This window comes from Lontra canadensis, unplaced genomic scaffold (assembly GCF_010015895.1).
Source record: "Lontra canadensis isolate GAN:19392208 unplaced genomic scaffold, GSC_riverotter_1.0 scaffold124, whole genome shotgun sequence".
Taxonomy (NCBI): Eukaryota; Metazoa; Chordata; class Mammalia; order Carnivora; family Mustelidae; genus Lontra; species Lontra canadensis.
Genome location: NW_022631118.1, coordinates 4,411,629 through 4,432,306, shown reverse-complemented (window position 1 = coordinate 4,432,306; position 20,678 = coordinate 4,411,629). Strand labels below are relative to the sequence as shown.

Sequence of the window (20,678 nt, the reverse complement as noted above, 5' to 3'; positions counted from 1 at the left end):
TTTTCCAACTCTTGCTGGTATATAGAAATGCAAGTGATTTTGTTAACAATTTTTTTGATTGAGCAGTCTTTCTCTTATTCTGATAATTTCTCTATATGCTCATTTAGATTTTGTTTTTTCTTTCTAATCCTTATGTTTTTAGTCTTGCCTTACTATCCTGGCTAAGATCTCCAGTACAGTGTTAAATAGAAGTAACAGGTGGCATTGCCTTGTTCCTCATCTTAAAAGGAATGCTTTCAACAATTCATTATTAGATATGAGGTTTGTATGAACCTTTATTCTTTATCAGTTAAAGGCATTCTCTCCTTTCCCAGTTGGAGAAAATGGAGGAAATCCCAGTTGTATTTTATTGCCTTTCCAGGGGGAGGAGGGCACCTGCTAAGATGATCATATGATTTCTTTCGATCAATTACTATGGTGAATTTGATTTGTAATGTTAAGCCCATCTTGATTCTGAGGTTAATGTCAGACATGATCTACACACACACATTGTAGACTCAGTTTGCTAACTTTCTGTTTAGGAATTTTCCAACTGTGTTCATGAGTAGGATTGACTTTTAATTTGTCTTACAGTTTGGTATCAAGGTTAGCATAGCCTCAGTAAAGGGAATTTGCAGTAAGTCCCTTCCTTTTCTACTTTTTGTGATAATTTATATAAAAATTGAAATTTTTTGGTTCTTGAATACCTGTAGAACACTGAGCCACCCAGGTGCCTCATGAAGTGAGATTTTAAGAAAGGATATGTTTTCTAAGAATGCTACTATTCTATCCCAAGACATACATACCACGGGAAATTACTTTGACACATTACTTCCACATAAGGTACATCGTACTTACAAGGACATCATACTTCATTTTCTCCTTTTTGACAACTCCACTTGTCAACTCTTTCTCTTACCATACTAAAAGTAAGTCTAGTCTTATTATAATGCTAATTTTATTTTATTTTATTTTTAAAGAGAGGGAACACAAGCAGGGGAGTGGGAGAGGGAGAAGCAGGCTTCCTGCTGTGCAAGGAGCCCACCTGCTGGAGGCTCAGGGCTTGATCCCAGGACTCTAGGATCATGACCTAAGCCGAAGGCAGACGCTTAACAGCTGAGCCACCCTGGCACTCCAACATTAATTTTATTCTAAGTCCACGGTCTGTATTTTATTTAGAAAACAGCTTCATCTTCTTACTACTCTTAAGCCTTAACTTATTTCAGTATGTGAAACTATCTGAATTCTCCAATACATCTTCTATGAGGGCTGTGACTGAGCATTTACATGAAATACATATTATCTTACAATAAATTGCTTCTTTTACTTCTCTTGAAAATAGTTATTGTATACTGGTTTTTTAAAGTTATTTCTGTATGAATGGGTGTATTTAATATGAATATCACTTTGGTGTAGTAAAAGGGTCATTCAGAAATACTGCAATAAAAAGGGGGTATGTCGTCTGAAGGAACTGAAAATCCCCAAAAGGGAAAGGTCACAAAAGTATGCACTCAATGAGTACTTGCTGAATTAACAACTAAGTTTATCAGTGGCCCAGCTATTTCTTATATATAAGGTTATATAATAGCTGTCAAAAACAAAAACACACCATAGAAGATAACATTCTGCCCAGAAAGATTTTGACAGTGATTCTACTTCTAGTCTACAGAAATATACCCACATGTGAGCTCAAGGAGACATCATACACAAAGATGTTTGTGGCAGCACTATTTACGTCTGAGAAAATTTGGAAACAACTCAGAAATGTGCTTCTAGGGCACCTGGGTGGCTTAGTTGGTTAAGCAACTGCCTTTGGCTCAGGTCATGATCCTGGAGTCCCCGGATCAAGTCCTGCATCAGGCTCCCAGCTCCACGGGAGTCTGCTCCTCCCTCTGATCTTCTCCCCTCTCATGCTCTCTCTCACTGTCTCTATCTCAAATAAATAAATCTTTTTAAAAAATGTGCTGCTACAGTGGAGTGGCTAAACAGCTCTAATTTATGTAATACTTACGACAGCAAAAAGAATTATATAGATTTGAGCAGCAGGACTCTTGTATATTGCTGGTAGGAACATAAAATGGTGTAACTACTTTGGAAATCAATCACTGTATTTGAGACAAAGTGAAAAAAGCAACTTGCAGAACATCTTATCTAGTGTTATTCCATTTACATTAAATTTAAAAACCTACATACAGCTGACCCTTGAAAAACATGGTTTTGAACTGCATGAGTATACTTACATATGAATTTTTTTTTAATAAATGCAGTGTGGTACTGTAAACATTTTCTTTTCCTTATGATTGTCTTTTTTCCCCAAATAAGTCTCAGTTTTATTAAGATCCTCTACACACATTTGCTACTGCAAATTTAAATAGCACATCAAAAAATTTTATTACAGTTTTTGAAAACCAGAAAATCTAGCACATGCACGCTGCCCTAATTATGCTCTAACCAAATCACCCAAAGTCTTCTGTGTATTCCTTCTGCACAAGTTACTTGGCTTGCAGTTTGATGTCAGGTTTTATCTTAATGGCTTCAGGCTTCTCAAACACACATGCCAACACTCAAAACCTGTTAGTGTTTCCTTAGGTCAAATCAAAAAAGTGGAAGTATACTGAAGTCATTCAAATGCAAACTACAGGATTCCTCACAAATTACTGGTATCAAGGTAGAAAAGATACAAAAAACACAGCTTGTATCATAGAATATCAAAATATTGTACAGTTTGTCCTAATATAGAGCAGCTTTCCCAAGCTGCTGCATAATGATCCTAAAATTACTAGCAAGAAGAAACAGTACAAGAATAAAGTTTATGTTTATACTGGCTACATGTCATAATTATTCTCCATGCTGTTATCGTCGGAAAGACCTTTATGATAGACAATAATGACAGGCGATAATTTTCCACTCTTGATCCACCCTCAATTTCCTTCTGCTGTAGATCTTTTCTGAAGCATGGGTCGCTGGTTGGTACTGTTGGTACTTAACCAGTCACATCATCCTTTCTCCATCCTTTCTTTCCAAGCAGTTAGCAAAGTCCTTACTCTACCTCTAGTCCTGCTGCTGAGGATGAGGTCAAGGAGCCCCTGTGGTTTCTTCTCTCTGTCCTGCCGTTGGGGTGGATGTTCTGATATAGGGGAAGGAGTTTGATACTAGGGTTGAGAGTCAATTTACTAAAGTTCTTTATTACACTTTTGAGACAGTTTGAGAGGCAGCTGAGCCTTCCTGGGAATTCTCTTCACTGGGCATCTGAGATGATCCTGGAGTCCAAGATGCAGAAAGCTGCTTTGATAAATCCACTGAAACCCTCTCTTTTTTTAAAAAGAAGATTTATTTATTTACTAGAGAGAAAGCACAAGCAGGGGAGGATCAGAGGAAGGGAAACTGAAGCAGAACTCCCCAATAAGCACAGAGCCCAACATGGAGTGTTCCCAAGACCCTGAGATCATAACCTGAGTAGAAAACAAAAGCTGGATGTTCCGTTGGCTGAGCCACCCAGGCACCCCAGCCACTCGGGCACCCCTTCCTTATGATTATCTTTTAAAAAGACTTTATTTGAGAGAGAGAGTGAGAGTACAAGTGCAGGGGGTGAGGGGCGGAGGGAGAAGAAGACTCCCTGCTGAGCAGAAAACCTGGTACAGGGCTTGACCCTGGAACTCTAGGATCATGACCTGAGCTGAAGGCAGATACTTAACCAACTGAGCCACCCAGGCACCCCTCCTTATGATTTTCTTAATACAATTTTCTTTTCTCTAAATTACTTTCTTGTAAGAACACAATATATAATACATACAACACAAATATGTATGAATCAACTATTTTATGTTATTGATAAGGCATCCAGTCAACAGTAGGCTATTAGTAGTTGTTTTTGGGGAGTCAAAAATTATATAGACTTTCAACTGTGTGGAGGTTGGTGCGGCGCCCATGTTGTCTAAGGGTCAAATGTATCTCTGTAGCTATATATACACGGACTATTTATAAATACTCAGGAAAAAAGCCTGGAAGGTAACACACCAAGTCTCAAGCTAAAACAAATTTCAAGAACTGCTATCATACAACCAGGTTTCCTGATTATATTGAGTTTAAAAAAAAATTATAGAGGTGCCTAAATGGCTCAGATAGTTAAGCTCTGGTCATGATCTCTGGGTCCTGGGATCAAGCCCCATGTTGTGGAGGGGGGGGGGGTGCCTGCTCAGCAGGGAGTCTGCTTCTCCCTCTCCTTTTGGCTCTCCCCCAAATTGTGCTTGCTTGCTCTCTCTTTCTCAAGTGAAAAAACAGAATCTTTAAAAAAAAATTACAAAAACTTAATTATAGAAATAAAACTCAGGGGCACCTGGGTGGCTCAGTGGGTTAAAGCCTCTGCCTTTGGCTCAGGTCATGATCCCAGAGTCCTGGGATCAAGCCCACATCTGGCTCTCTGCTCAGCAGGGAGCCTGCTTCACCCTCTCTCTCTACCTACCTGTGATCTATCTCTGTATGTCAAATAAATAAAGTATTAAAAATAAATAAATAAAACCCAGAACTATAAAATGGCTAGGAAAAACACAGGAGAAAAATCTTTGTGATCTTTAGTTAGGTAAAGATTTTGCTATGACATCAAGACCATAATTCATAAAATTAAAAAATTGATAAATTAGACTTCATCCAAATAAAAAATTTGTGTTCCTCAAAAGATACTGTTTAGAGAATGAAAAGATCAACAGATTATAAGAAAATATTTGGAAACCATGTATCTGAAGAGGACATACACCCAGAATACATAAAGAATTCTCAAAATTTAGTTAAGAAAGTAAACAACTCAAAAAAATTGGCAAAAGATGTCAACAGATGAAAAATGATGTGGGGCGCCTGGGTGGCTCAGTGAGTGAAGGCTCTGCCTTCGGCTCAGGTCATGATCTCAGGGTCCTGGCATCAAGCCCTGCATCAAGCAGCCTGCTTCTCCCCTCTCTCTGGCTGCCTCTCTGCCTACTTGTGATCTCTCTCTCCCTCTCTCTGTTAAATAAAAAAATAAAATCTTAAAAAAAAAACTCACTTCATTTGAGGTGTGTACCTTTAGTGTTTGACACTTTAAAAAGACTTGGGAGATTGTATCCTTTTATTGGTCACAGGAAATGGGGGGTTAGAAATGAAACCATTTTGTCCATAAACAGTGAACATCTGCTATAGGAGGAGATAACATCTTAGGGTGATAGGTTTAGCTCTATGCATTTAATTTCCTCCAAAATTATAATAGGAATGCTCTGTGTTTATATAATGTATTGTACTTTATTGCCTCATTTTAATCCTCCCATTAATCTGTGAAGTAAGAGGTATCAATGTCAATTTCACAAATGAGTAAACAGAGGCTTAGAACAATTACAGGACTTGTCCAAAGCCATCCAGACAGGAGCTAGCCTTCAAAGTGTAATGAGTTTCCCTGTAACTAGCTGCCTACCAGGATGATTCAGTTTAGATTTGTGATTACAGAAAAATAGCCTAGTTTTAAAGTATCTTAGGTAGGCAAGGAGAATTCCTTCTCATAGTAAAATATTTCATATCATCTTATGAAAAAATTTTCTTGAATGGGTTTAAAAGGAGTTTTTCTTTTTATTTTTTATTTATTTTTTTTAAATATTTATTTATTTGACAGAGATAGATCACAAGTGGGCAGAGAGGCAGGCAGAGAGAGAGAGGGAGAAGCAGGCTCCCTGCTGAGCAGAGAGCCTGATGCGGGGCTCGATCCCATGACCCTGAGATCATGACCCGAGCCGAAGGCAGAGGCTTAACCCTCTGAGCCACCCAGGTGCCCCAGGAGTTTTTCTTTTTAAAATGAAGAAAAGTATGAAGAACACTCATTTCGGACTTGGGGTGGAAAATAAGATCATTCATAATACTAAATTCTAACAATATTTGCTGGTTTTAAAAGGTAACTTTTTTGGAAATAGGGGTTTTTTTAATTGATTTTTATAGAAGTGTTAAAACGTCTGGAAAATTTGAAAAGGAAAGAAGAAAGGCATATTTCTACAATTTTACACGTCTCTATCATTTTATCACTTTAACCCTCCCTTGTATAACCATTCTACCTCTATCACTCTTTATCATTCTTACTGTTACTTTTCTCCAAAGTGCTCATCATTATCTGACAAACATATATACTACTTTGTCACAATAGGATGTAAAGTGCAAGAAGGCAGGAACTTTGTTTCATTCACTGTTCTCTTCCCAGTATTTAAAACACTTGCCAGTGTGTAGAACACAGTAAGTACTCAATACTAAGATTTCATTATTGAGTGCCTGGGTGACTCAGTTAAGCATCTGTCTCTGAATTTTGTCTCAGGTCATGATCTTGGGGGTCATGAGATTGAACCCTGTGTCAGGCTCCACGCTCAGCAGGGAGTCTGCTTGGGATTCTTTCTCTTCCCCTTTGCCCCTCCCCAGGTATGCATGCATGAGCTCTGTCTCAAATAAATCTTTTCAAAATTTTATTTTTGGTCTTTTTTTCACATTCATGTCATCCATTTGTAATCACAGCATGCACATAACTTAGTGTGATTTCACAGAATGTTATTTTACAGAATAAATGTAAATATCCTTTGCACGGGTTGCTACATAGGCTGGATGACCAACATTTTTCATAACTACATAGTATTGTATTAAGGGAGCATAACATAACCCATCTCCTAGTTTGAGACATTTCAGTTTCTTCTGACCTTTAGGTTAAATATATCCATTCTTTACCAGTCAAAGGGCCCAAAGTGAATAACAAAAACCAGCTGTTGCTGAGGTGCCTGAGTAACTCCTCGTTTGGGCATATGCCTTTGGCTGGGGTCCTGATCCCAGGGTGCTGGGATTAGGCCCTGGGTGGGGCTCCCTGCATGGTGGGAGGCCTGCTTCTCCCTCTCCCTCTGCCGCTCCTCCTGCTTGTGCTCTCTCACTTGCTCTGTCAAATAGATTAAAAAAAAAAAAAAAAAGCTATTGCTGATTTAAACAAAAATGGGCTTCATGAAAAACATTTGAGTTTAAAATATGTGTGAGGAAGGATGGATGGATTGGATTGGAATAACTTGACAAAGTTACAAGGAAGGCTAGAAAAAGTAGTTTTGCAGCTAGGAACTACACACAAATCTCACTAAAAGAGCCAGTTCGGTGAAGCTGTGACTGTACACCACAGCACTGGCTTAAACATCTGATTGACCCCTCTGCCCTCCAAGGGAGGCGAGGCCTGCAAGTATCTGCCATTTTGTGCTTCTGCAGTTAAAGGTGGGCTCTACTTCATCCGGACCTTTGAGAGAGGGAATTTCTGTATTCCCTAGAAAAATAATTTAGGAGCACACACTGGTAAAGCCATTTCTATATGTAGGATAGTTTGGATTTCTGTATTTAGGATAAGATAGAGTCCCAGAAGTAGAATCACTAGGTCAGAGGGCATGAACAGATCTTTTTGATGAGAAGAGCAGACCTGTTGGCTTAAACAGTTGGGCCTTGGAGCTTTTTTCCCCCTGATAATAATCTTTCTTTTTACACATCATCTATTGGCTTTACTGAATGTTATCTTTCTTAGAGCTTTACTTTTAGTCTCCCTTTTTGTAAAGGAAAATCCTTTTTTTCTCCCCTGGATTAATTTTTCCTTTTAGGGTTGGAGCACCTAGGTTTATGCTAGCATCTGGATGAAAAAAAAAAAAAGGCATATTAACTTAAATTATTTTAAGTTAGTACACATATGAACTTGTGGAGTGGAAATTCATCATTTTATAACACTGAACTTATTTTTTATTTTATTTTATTTTATTTTTTTAAAGATTTTATTTATTTCTTTGACAGAGACAGATCAGAAGTAGGCAGAGAGTCAGGCAGAGAGAGGAGGAAGCGAACTCCATGCTGAGCAGAGAGCCCGATGCGGGGCTCGATCCCAGGACCCTGAGATCATGATCCAAGCTGAAGGCAGAGGCTTTAACCCACTGAAACACCCAGGCGCCCCAACACTGAACTTATTTTTAAAAATTTCATTCTTCTCAGTTCCTCCCTCCGTCCTATATAAAGGTAAATATCCATAAAGCCTTTTTCTTCTTACCACCATACCCTTCAGGCTTTCATTTGTTTTGGTTTTGGTGATTGGCCAGCATTCACTTTAAATTAGTTCTTTGTCCAGGTATTAAAACAGGTAGTGGATCCCATGTCAAATAGAAGGCTGCAGTTTGGCTTAGAGACAGGTGCTAAGTATTAGTTACAGCCCCACCTCAACTGTGACCTCAGGAGCTCCCTTTCCTCTGTGGCTTTGGGGGATGACTGAGACTGTGACTTGAAGCCATTGAGTGGTGGGTTACTGCGCCCTCATTTGCAAGGACTGCATGAGCTCACCTTCCTGCCAGAATGGGAGGCTGCAGAGGCAAGAACTCTGACCTGAATTCACATGCCTGGCATATGTTGGGTGGGTGTAGTAAAATATTTGTTGAAGGAGCCCAGTGCTGTTATTCTTATGGTTGTTTTGTATGTAATGTAGATTGTTACGTTGTCTTCCCTTTGAATAGAATAGTAACTTGCAAAGACCCTGTATCTTCAAAAATGTCTTGATGTACTGTGAAGTTCAAAATGCTATATGCAGAATACGGTGTTTCTGAATTCTTCACATCTTCCCTCCACTCTTTATAGTTTTAAAATTGTTTTGAGTTGGTTGGATTCCATGGTAACCTGATCAGGAGTTCTCAATTCAGGAAAGGTGGTCTTTAAGGGGAAACCGGTGAAGATAGCGGGGAGGAGGATGGCTCATTTAGCAAAGGCAACAATCTAGGTGAAGGGAGAACTTTGTAAAGCAAAGTACACCTTCCTTAGAAGCAATTAATCATATTATTAGACAAACTGCTTCAGCAGCTGGGGAAACGGCAGGAACATGTCAATTTTGCTTCCTTGGTTACAGGGAGTGATAGTGTACTTGACCTTCAGCAAGCAGGGTCAGAGAGAGGACATCTTTAAAACAGTTCTGTCTGGTTTTGGTGAATGGAATTTACTGGCAGTTTAAAAGCAAACGCCTGAGTTTCCCCCAACCAACCCTTGGCCCTCTTGGTTGGGCTCTCTGGCCTGGGAGGTTGCTGAGGAAAAATGTAAATAAAGCTGCAGGGAGCCAGGTAAGTGTTAAGTGTCCTAAAAAAAAGACTGCAATTTTGTTCTCATTCTGTTTCTGGGGAAAGCCTCCTTGTAATGCAGTGTATTTCATAGGTTCTTGTTTTTAGAGCAGTTTAAAATAGCAGTGGATTTAGACACCTATTATGTATTTTGAAAGAATTTAATTTAGTATGTGTTGCTACGCTTAGCACCTAGCAAATTATGTCTTCATAGGAACCTGTATTTGAGTATACTGGGGTAAATTCAGGTGGGGCAAAAACTGCTTGCTTGTTTGTGGTTTTCAACAATTTAAGCTGCTTGTGAATAGGGAGTTGCTCTTAAACACCTCATTGTTTTTACATAATGTGGTTAGTGATTGTTGACTGGATATTTGTTTTCATGCCAAGAAATATAGGACTGCGATTTTGTATTTTTAAGCATATTATCAGCTGGAAAATTTAAAAACTGTTTAATCACTTCTGATATAAATGAGACTGACTTTGCAATGTTCAGGTTTGAATCCTTTATTGACGCCAGTATAAAGAAGAGCCTAAATTACCAGTCATCAGGAGAATTTATTTTTTAGGAACACAACACCCTGGCATTGTAAAGTCCTAATCCTTTTTGTGAGGGGATTGATGAGCCCTTTCAAGGCCGGCAGCCTCCTGTGGATTCCTCTCTCTGTGCTGCAAGTTGCCACACAAAGAGGGTTTAACTCTGCCCACTGACCCTTCACTACACTTACTACTTAATGGTCCTTTGAAATAAAAATAAAAGGAGGATGTGGTACATTTCTGTTCAGGCTGAAGGTATCCCATGGCTGAAACCTTTTACCCTACTTAGGTATTTATATTATTCATTGTTTCACTGGGAACGTTTAGAAGTCTGAAGTTTGTGGTTGAGATTTGTAATATATTAGGTCTGCATGATCTCTCCCCCCCCACCCCACCCCACCCCCGCCAACAGGGTTTGAACTTGGTTCCCCTATTAATAACCATGGGAATGTTGCAGCCAGAATTTGGAATAAATTACAGATTTAGAAACTCTTAATATTTGCTTCTCAATGCTGTGGGCTTTCTCTTCAACCTAGATGTCCATCTTTCAGCGTGTAAACCACAGAAATTTTTCCAGGAATTTTTTTCCTTTAAAAAATGCTGCCAAAGCAATGTCATCTTATGATGTAATAGAGAAGGTTCTCACTCCAGGGTGAAAATGTATGAATTTTCCTAGCAGCCTCATAAACCCAGGTATGTCAGTGAAAGCCTGTACTCCTTGGGTTTGTGTAATAAACTGCCAAAGCAGGTATTGTACAGTACCTGTAGGATGTCTAATTAGCAGACAGGCAGGAGAGTGGAATAAAAGAAGAAATGGTCTAGGCAGAGTCCCAGGATCAAGGACTATAAAACAGAATTCTTACTCATTCCTGAAGTTAATAAATGTTCATTCACTAAGCAATCATTGTGGCCCTAAGATGAACCTGGCCTGGGGAGTAAAAGGAGAAAAAGGACATGTTTCATACTGCCCTCTGAGGCTGGCTTAACCAAGCAGTTATGGTAGGTGCCTTGTGGAGAGTGCTAAGATGCAGGAGCTTGGAGCACCCAGAACGGGACCTGTATATCAACTTGAGGGATCAGGAAGGGCTGGCCTGAGGAGAAGGGGTTTTATTAAACTCTTTAGACAGTAAACATTTGTGTGTTGGGCAAGCATGATTAACTTTTTTTTTTAAGATTATATTTATTTATTTGACAGAAAGAGAGCAAGCATGTGCACAAGCAAGGGGAGCCACAGGCAGAGGGAGAGGAAGAAGCAGATTCCCCACTGAGCAGGAAACTCAATGCGGGGCTCTATCTCAGGACTCTGGGATCATGACTTGAGCTGAAGGCAGACACTTAGGGCAGTTTACTTCAGAAAAGATGCAAAACAGGACAGATGATTTTACCCTTTAAGTGTGAGTCTGAGACCATGCCCAGGAAGGTGTGTTTCCAAACATACTTTCACATCCTGCTTGCTCATGGTTTAATTGAGTCCTTTGGACTAGCCATTTTCCTGCTAAAATGCAGGTGTTCTGGCCACTGTATAAGGCACACCTGGGAACGAATGATCCTGTCCTTTGCAACTTGAGTGGACTGAAGGAGTAGAAAGTAGGCTAAGGCAAAAGGCCAAGACTAACATCAGGTACTGAAAAGGTAGGCAGGAAAGGATGGAAAGGAAATGCTCCTGCTAGTTAATTTGCATCAATATTTTTATGTCCTATTACCAAATTGGCTTTTTATTACTGTGCTAAATGATACTCAGCGATAAGCTTCTGGAAAGAAAAAAGTGGATTCCTCACCTGGATATGTACTTATAATATCAGCCTCTGAATCCATATAGCTTCAAGAATTTCCGAGCAGTCCTATCGTGGCATCACTTTGCCTTCAAGCCAGATCATATCAAACTGCCCCTGGTGCCACTAGAACACACCTTCTCCCTAAAGGTCACAAGGGTGCAGGGGATCCTAAATGTTTTCCCATTAACCTGTCACCTCCAGAGTTAAGCATTCCTCTGCTAAATTCAAGGGATATTTTGGGCTGTTCATCTTACCTAAATTTGTTACTGAGCTACTGGGAGCCTATTGCCAACGTGACCCATACTCCTCTCAGGCAAATTTGTAGAGGCCCTTGGGCTTCTCATACAAAAGGATTCATAAAATTTACAAGAATATCCTTTAACAGGTGAGGGAACCAGAGTCTAGAGAGTTTAACTGTGACCCACACAGAAGTTGGCAGAAAGCAGTCTTCGCACCCAGTCTGTGCTGCATCCATTCTAGCAATCTTCCCCCAATAGATGCTCTAAGACAGAAGCACTTTTGATTGTTCTGCACACCCAGCATGCAGCAAGCTCTAGGGTAGCACAGGGTTGATACATAGCAGGTTCAAGTGAAACATGGACAACCGTCTCTTTCGCCTTTTTTACATAGAAAGCTTCTTTGAAACCCTAATACATACTTCTGAATACTGTTATTCTTTTAAATAAACTTTAGTGTACATAAGTTTACAATTCATAAGTGTGTGACACAATGAATTATCACACAGAGGTCATGTCCATGTAAACACTACTCAGGTTATAAGCAGAATAGAGGGGTGCCTGGCTGGCTCATGAGTTTGAGCCTCACTTTTGGGCATAGAGATTATTTTTCTTAAAAAAGGTAGAATAAGTTTCCTTCTTCCTTCCAATTACTGCTCCTACCCCTCTCCCTAAAGGTGACCTTTATTCTGACTCCTTAAATAATTTTCTATTTGTTTATTTTATTCATCTAAAAAACACTTAGGAACTCTATTAAGATATAATTCACGTATCATACAATTTACCTAAAGTGCATAATTCTGTGGCTTTTATTAATTCATAAGGTTGTGTAGCCATCACCACTATCTTGTTGCAGAATATTTTTTGTTAACACAAAAAGAAACACCCTTTAGGTGTCACCCACTTACCCCATTTCCTTATTCCCTAGCCATAGGCAACCCCTATTTACTTTATGGGTTCTTTGGGGTTTGTTTAACTTGCTTATTCAGGACATTTCATATCAATGAAACCAAGCAATCTGTAGTCTTTTATGTCTGGTCTCAGTATGTTTTCAAGGTTCATTCCACAATGAGTACTTCATTTTTTTTTTTCCCCTTAAGATTTTATTTATTTGGGGTGCCTGGGTGGTTCAGTCGTTAACCATCTGCCTTTGGCTCAGGTCATGATCCTGGGGTTCTGGGATCGAGGCCTGCATTGGGCTCCCCACTCAGTGGGATGCCTGCTTCTTCCTCTCCCACTCCCCGCTTGTGTTTCTTCTCTCACTGTCTCTCTCTGTCAAATAAATAAATAAAATCTTTAAAAAAAAAAAAGATTTTATTTATTTATTTGCTGGGGGGAGAGGGTAGAGAGAGTGAGAGCACAAGCAGAGGGAGGGGCACACAGAAGGCGAAGCAGGCTCCCTGATGAGCAAGGAGCCCAACGTGGGACTTGAACCCACAACCCTTGGGGTAAGGACCTGAGCTGAAGGCAGCTGCTTAACCAACTAAGCCTCCCAGGTGTCCTTTTAGTATATATATTTTTTTATATGCCTCTGGATTCAGTTTGCTAATGTCTTATTGAGGATTGTTACATCTATATGGATAAGGAATATTGGTTTGTAGTTTTCTTGTGATGTCTTTGCCTAGTTTTGGTTACATAGAATGAATTGAGAAGTGTTCCCTCTCGTTTTTTGTAAGGGTTTATAAAGCATTGGTTCTTGAGAAACCTTTTTTTTTTTTTTTTTTTTTTAATGAGAGCAAGCATGTGCAAATGGGCGGGGGGAATCTTAAGAATCTTTTTTTTTTTTTTTAAGATTTTATTTGTTTGAGAGAGAGACAGAGATAGTGACAGCATGTGTGGGGAGGAGAGGGAGAAGCAGGCTCCCCACTGAGCATCTGTGATCTGATCAGGGAGTCCTCCATGGGGCTTGATCTCAAGACCCTGGAATCATGATCTGGGCAGAAGGCAGACACTTAAATGGCTAAGCCACCCAGCCTCCTCTTAAGAGAGAATCTTAATTAAGCAATCTCCATGCCCAGTGTGGCGCAAACGTGAGGCGTGATCTCCTGATCCTGACATCATGACCTGAGCAGAAATGAAGAGTCAGTCGCTTAACTGATTGAGCCAAACAGGCACCCCATGATATGCTTTTATTCAAGGAGCAGTAATAACTGCCCACTTCAGGTGCCCAGATGACCACTCAGAACCTTGAACCTTGCCTTTGGTGGGTATTGACTAAATTACAGACCTTTGTATAATTGATGGGCTTTTCCCACCTCCATCCCAGTGGGACTGGGGGATTACCAGGACTCTTGGACAAGTAGTTTTTCATTGTAGTGCTGGATCTTTTTGTCATCCTCTATGGTGCTATGAGAGCCTTTCTTCAGGAAACTGTCATCTTAAAGGAGTGTTTTAGAGCTGGTTTTGGAGAGAGTGAAAACATTCAAAGATCATTTCTGAAAAGTTACTGTAGTAGCTATTTATTAAAGTTATATAGAGCAGATTTGAAATTCCTATGGTTTCTTTCTGGGAATTTTTTTGTTTTGTGGGGTATTTGTTTTTGTATTTTCAACATTAGAAATAGCTCTCTTAAGATTGTATTTTCTTAAGACAGCCATCCTGTGGCAAAATCTCATTAGTTTGTCATTCTGGGTCCAAACACCAGAACTATTCAAGTTTATTACTCAAAGCCACAATGAAAGCAAGAAGCGTGGTCCCTAGCCACCACTGGGCATTTTTCTTTCTTTTTTTTTTTTTTCTTTTTTTTTAATTAACATATAATGTATTATTTGCTTCAGGGGTACAGGCCTGTAAATCATCAGTCTTACACAATTCACAGCACTCACCATAGCACATACCCTCCCCAGTCTCCCATCACCTAGCCACCCTATCCCTTCCTCCCCACCCCCCAGCAACCCTCAGTTTATTTCTGGAGATTAAGAGTCTCTTATGGTTTGTCTCCCTCCCCAGTCCTATCTTGTTTCATTTTTTTCCCCCTCCCTACACCCCATGACCCCCCCCACCGCTGCTTCTCAAATTCCTCATAGCAGAGTGATCGTATGATAATTGTTTTTCTCTGATTGACTTATTGCTCTTAGCATAATATCCTCTAGTTCCATCCACATTGTTGCAAATGGCAAGATTTCATTTCCTTGGATGACTGCATAGTATTCCATTCCATAGTATTCCATTGTGTATATATATACACACACACCACATCTTCTTTATCCGTTCATCTGTTGATGGACATCTAGGTTCTTTCCATAGTTTGGGCTATTATGGACATTGCTGCTATAAACATTTGGGTGCACGTGCCCCTTTGGATCACTACATTTTATCTTTAGGGTAAATACCGAGTAGTGTGATTACTGAGTTGTAGGGTAGCTCTATTTTCAACTTTTTGAGGAGCCTTCATACTATTTTTCCAGGGTGGCTGCACCAGCTTGCATTCCTACCAACAGTATAGGAAGGTTCCCCTTTCTCTGCACCCTGGCCAACATGTCGTTTCCTGACTTGTTAATTTTAGCCATTCTGATTGGTGTGAGGTGGTATCTCACTGTGGTTTTGATTTGTATTTCCCTGATGCCAAGTGATGTTGAGCACTTTTCATGTGTCTGTTGGCCATTTGGATGTCTTCTTTGCAGAAATGTCTGTTCATGTCTTCTGATTACTGGGCATTTTTCTGAGCTACCTTGTGATCCAGTCCACTTCCCGCCCCCCAACAGGTACCACGGACACAGACCTCTCGGCCGGAATCTCCAGGGATGACCAGCCCCTCCCCGCGCATCCAGATAATCTCCACCGACTCTGCGGTAGCTTCACCTCAGCGAATTCAGGTACCTGCACCAATCCCACTTGGTTCCAGCCACCTGCCCAAAGGTAGTCTTGCGTTCTGAATCCTTTCCAGACAAACCTGCCTCAGGATTTCACTGAAGAGTTGTGCCTCTTGGGCATCAAGTACAATACAACTTCATTTATTCTTTAAAAACTAAAACAGAAAAAGTCTACATTGATTGAACTAACTTACTTTTTTATTTATTTATTTATTTATTTAAGATTTTATTTATTTATTTGACAGACACAGAGAGAGAGAGATCACAAGTAGGCAGAGAGGCAGGCAGAGAGAGGGGGGAAGCAGGCTCCCCGCCGAGCAGAGAGCCTGATGCGGGGCTCGATCCCAGGACCTTGAGATCATGACCTGAGCCGAAGGCAGAGGCTTAACCCACTGAGCCACCCAGGCGCCCCGAACTAACTTACTTTAAATACAAAAGTCTAAACTGTTGTTTGAAACTATTGGGATCAGTGTACCAATTAATTACTTACATGCTTCCATTTTGAGAAGTAGTATGTCCTAGTAGTTAAGTGTATGGGTCACCACTTGAAGTCAAATTCAGTGCCCAACTTTTTAGCTATTTTGATCCTGAAAATTAACTTTTCAGTGCCTCACTTTTTTTCATTTAGAAAACGTATGTAAACCTCACAAAGTTATTGTGAGGAATCAATGGGTATTGCTTATAAAGTGCTTAGAACAGTGATTGGCACATGCTAATGTTCAGTATGTGCTAATTATCTATATGCAATAATTATGGCTAGTATTATTGTTATTAACTATTTAGTATTCACTTATGATAGGTTTAATCTTCCCCAGGGTCTGAACCTGCCTCTGGCCTGTTGAAGAAGGAGAAGATACGTGTATTGAAATCATGATCAACAAGTTGGGAGGAAGGGATAACATGTTGATGACACACTTTTTTTTTTTTTTTTTTTTAAGATTTTATTTATTTGACAGACAGAGATCGCAAGTAGGCAGAGAGGCAGGGAGAGAGAGAGGGGGGAAGCAGGATCCCTGCTGAGCAGAGAGCCCAATGCGGGGCTCGATCCCAGGACCCTGAGACCATGACCTGAGCCAAAGGCAGAGGCTTAACCCACTGAGCCATCCAAGCAGATTAAAGATTCAAAGTTACCTCAACAAGCTGAATCAAAAGGCCAAACCAAAAAAAAAAAAAAAGAAGATGATGAATGGCAGAAAAAATAAGTTACATAACAAATTTGAGAGACTACCAGGGTGGACAGTAATTTGAGTGAATAAGTAAAAGGATTGCTTCATTCACAGTTTATTTCAAGCTCAGTATACTTGAACAGGATGATATCATAACTAGATGATTTCTATAATGTTAACCCACTCTTTTTTTTTTAAAGATTTTATTTATTTATTTGACAGAGATCACAACTAGGCAGAGAGGCAGGCAGAGAGAGAGAGAAGGGGAAGCAGGCTCCCCGCTGAGCAGAGAGCCTGATGCAGGGCTGGAACCCAGGACCCTGGGATCATGACCTGAGCTGAAGGCAGAGGCTTTAACCCATTGAGCCACCCAGGCGCCCCTGTTAACCCACTCTTAAAAGTGATTTTGTGATTTTTTTTTTTTTTTGGACTACCTATTATAAACTAAACATAGAAGAGCTCTAATAAGTAAAATGAAAGAAGTTAAAGATTATATTCCCTAGGGGCGCCTGGGTGGCTCAGTGGGTTAAAGCCTCTGCCTTCGGCTCAGGTCATGATCCCAGGGTCCTGGGATCGAGCACTGCATTGGGCTCTCTGCTCAGAAGGGAGCCTGCTTCCCCCTCTGCCTGCCTCTCTGCCTGCTGGTGATCTCTGTCAAATAAATAAATAAAATCTTTAAAAAAAAAAGAGAGAGATTATATTCCCATTATGTCTGTACTGCATAATATTTTATCATAAATACTGATATTCATATAAGTCATTTTAACTTCACACCAGTAGGAAACATGTATCTGAGTGTTTGGAAATTCAAAAGTAATGGGCTCTCAGAATTACGAACTCTGTAGCTAAACTATTTTTTTCTCTTTTATTTTGTTCTTGTTTGCTCATTGTGACTTGAAAATGGGTCCTTTATCGTTTTGTGGGGTATGTGTTAGAATTCTGCCTACATAACTCTCCCAACTCTGGGAAAGGACCTACTGCATTTAATCATAGCCTATATATCTTGGGCTCACAACCATCTGAGAGCAAATGAGAACATAGAAAGTCCCCCTGGAGACCGTCAGTAGCTAATGTATGTATCAAGAGAGTACACCTTTCCCCCCATATTGGTAGGAGAAGAATCTCTCTTTTCCTAAGGGCCATTCTAGCACCCCATTCCTTACAGTGGGCTATCCCCATGTCATGGTGCTTGGCCCGTGGTGACACTGCTGTCCCGGCTGGAATGCAATGCAGTAAGGTCCCTTGAACAGAAGTCTTCTAGATTAGATGCTTGGTGTTGAGCTTTTAGTCTCTCTGGGGAAGATAACCCTTTGGCATGAATTTATATACAGTGAATGTAGTTAAAATCTTTTCATTGTGAACTGTCAATAAAATTGGACATAACCCTAAGTGCAGCTGAATTGACTATATTTCAAGGTTTGTTTTTTGTTTGTTTTATTTTGTTAAGGAAAATAAAGGTTATAGGATGATTTTTTGGTTGTTGATGTTGGTGTTGATGGCTTCAGTAAAGTGTTTCATTCCTAGCCCTGACTTCAGTGATGAATCTTCAACACCCTGAGGCCTGGGAAGAGAATAAGTGCTATGGTGTTTTCATGAATAACAATGCTTAGAACCCAAATGGTGGCTTCTGTGATAAAGTTGGGAAGGAAAGATTATATAATAAGGTGGTTAGGGCTGGGTGACATTTAAGAGCTTTGGCTCTGAATGGAACAACCTTAGGATCAAATCTTGTGTCCACTCAGCTATGTGACTCTGGAAAAATTTTCTGTAACCTCTATAGCTATAAAATGACAACAATAATAGTACCTATTTAATAGGATTTTAAAAGAATTAAGCGCTTGCAGTCTTACAGTAAACATACACCGAAGTTAGCAACTGAGTTATATTTTTAAGTTTTATTTTTATATAATTTCAAACTTACATGGAAATCCTGTATATCTACCCAGATTCACCATTTGTTTGCTGTTAACATTCTAAGTGAATGTACATACATTTTTTTTGAATCATTTGAGAATAGAGATATCATACCTCTTTGCCCTAAATATTTCAGTTTGTATTTTCTAAGAACAGTGACATTTTCTTACATAATCATAACACAGTTCTCAAAATCAGGGAATTTAATATTGAAACGTGCCATTATCTAATCCATACTTCATATTCTGAAATGTCATTGGTTGTCATAGTTTAAGTCCTTCATAGCTGTTTTCTCCCATTCCAGGATTTGTTATTGTTTTTAATAACTATAATGTGACAGTCAACACAAGATCAGCATATCTAGTTATATAGGCCAGCAGAGAGTGATCTGGAACATAGAGTTTTATCTGTCAGTATCTTGTCATCCTAATGACTGCAAAGGGCTTTGGGGCCAAGTGGTAAGGCTGGGGTAAGTAGCCTTGTGGCTGGAATTGAGAGCCATTGTTTTGGGGATACAGAGGTCTAGGGTGGGGGCTGTGGAAGGAGATAGGGAGATAAGAAGAGCCATAGGGGAGCACCCAGTTGTCTGAGAATTAGGCTTAATCAAACCCATCCAATCCCAAGGTAGCCTCTCAGTAAATCTCGTAAGTTTTCATCATAATGCAGTGTTTCCAGGCCAGCAGTTTGCAAATTTTGTCTTTATTGCTTCCCACATGACATAAACATGAGGTTCAAAAAAAAAATTTATTTTTTTAAAGATTTTATTTATTTATTTGACACAGAGAGAGAGATCACAAGTAGGTGAGAGAGAGAGAGAGAGGAAAGGAAACAGGCTCCCCGCTGAGCAGAGAGCCCGATGCGGGGCTCGATCCCAGGACCCTGGGATCATGACCTGAGCCGAAGGTAGAGGCTTTAACCCACTGAGCCACCCAGGTGCCCCGAAAAAAATTTTTTTAATCCAGCTTTTAAATCAGTCAAGATAGATTAAAAGAAAAACACACTTGAACATGTCCTATACCAAATTTGACATGCTGGGGATCAAGGGTGTGCTCACATGTACTGCCATGTTCATTGTTTGGGGCAGACCGTGGTGCCATTTCTTTGTGTTTTAAGGTTTTCCTGAGATACTCCTCCATAATCCCCATTTCAAATTTATGTTTTGAGAGTATCATTGTATTCAGTGTTTGACCTAAGGAAATGTTTGAATTTGATCTTATAAAATATATGATAAAATACTTGCTTTATCTACTTCATATATTGAAGTTTCAAATTTTACTAGGAAAGACTTCTGCTATTCTATATTTTTTAAGAGTTTGAAATTTTTTTTTTAATATTTTATTTATTTATTTATTTGACAGGCAGAGATCACAAGTAGGCAGAGAGGCAGGCAGAGAGAGAGGGAAGCAGGCTCCCCACTGAGCAGAGAACCCGATGTGGGACTCGATCCCAGGACCCCGAGATTATGACCTGAGCCAAAGGCAGCGGCTTAACCCACTGAGCCACCCAGGCACCCAAGAGTTTGAAATCTTAACTTGGGCTCTTAAAGCACTTCCTTCCCTCTTTCTTCTACTACTCTTTCTTCCTGCCCATCCCTTCTTAAATGCCAGTACTTGTTTTTTGTCCTCTCCATGTCCTCAGCCATCTGACATTTCTTTTCTCACTCTGATATTCTCCTGGCCCCGCTCAGGTACTCACTGCTGTAACAAAATCACCACATCAAACGGTACAGAGAAAATGATGCATCTCCCTTCCTCCTCTTCCCCAAGTCACCCAGGTCTCTCCCAGGAGGTAGCCACTATTATCATATTGCTTATTTGTTTTTTTCAGAGACAGGCTGTACATACAGACCAAAAGCACCCTTGTAAATATGTACAGTGTATTATTCATGCATGTAGACATTTTTCTAGACTGTTCTACACCTTACTCTTTTGTCTTAACATTTCTTAGAGGTAGTTCCTGTGTGGTAGAAAGAGCACCTTCTTTCTCTTGAATGGCAGTTTTGATTTCCCGTGGATGCTGTAGTGAATACCTTTTACCTGTTTAATTTAGCACATCTGTAGAATCAGTTCCTCAAACTAGGATTGCTAGGAGGAAAGATGTATCCATATGTAATTTTTTATTGAGGTGTAGTTGACCTATCACATCACATTAGCTTCAGGTA

At 39.9% G+C, this 20,678-nt stretch overlaps 1 protein-coding gene across 3 annotated transcripts in view; it reads left to right on the top strand.

Annotated features, from left to right (window-relative positions):
- Nucleotides 1-20,678, top strand: part of NR2C2 (nuclear receptor subfamily 2 group C member 2) — an 89,230-nt gene that overhangs the window by 32,443 nt on the left and 36,109 nt on the right. For all 3 annotated transcript variants that reach the window (XR_004380761.1, XM_032841652.1, XM_032841651.1), the window contains one exon: nucleotides 15,330-15,440. Coding sequence is in view for 2 of the 3 variants with exons in the window: in XM_032841651.1 (XP_032697542.1) it covers nucleotides 15,330-15,440 (111 nt within the window). In the remaining variant the exon portion in view is untranslated. The remainder of the gene's footprint in view (nucleotides 1-15,329; nucleotides 15,441-20,678) is intronic.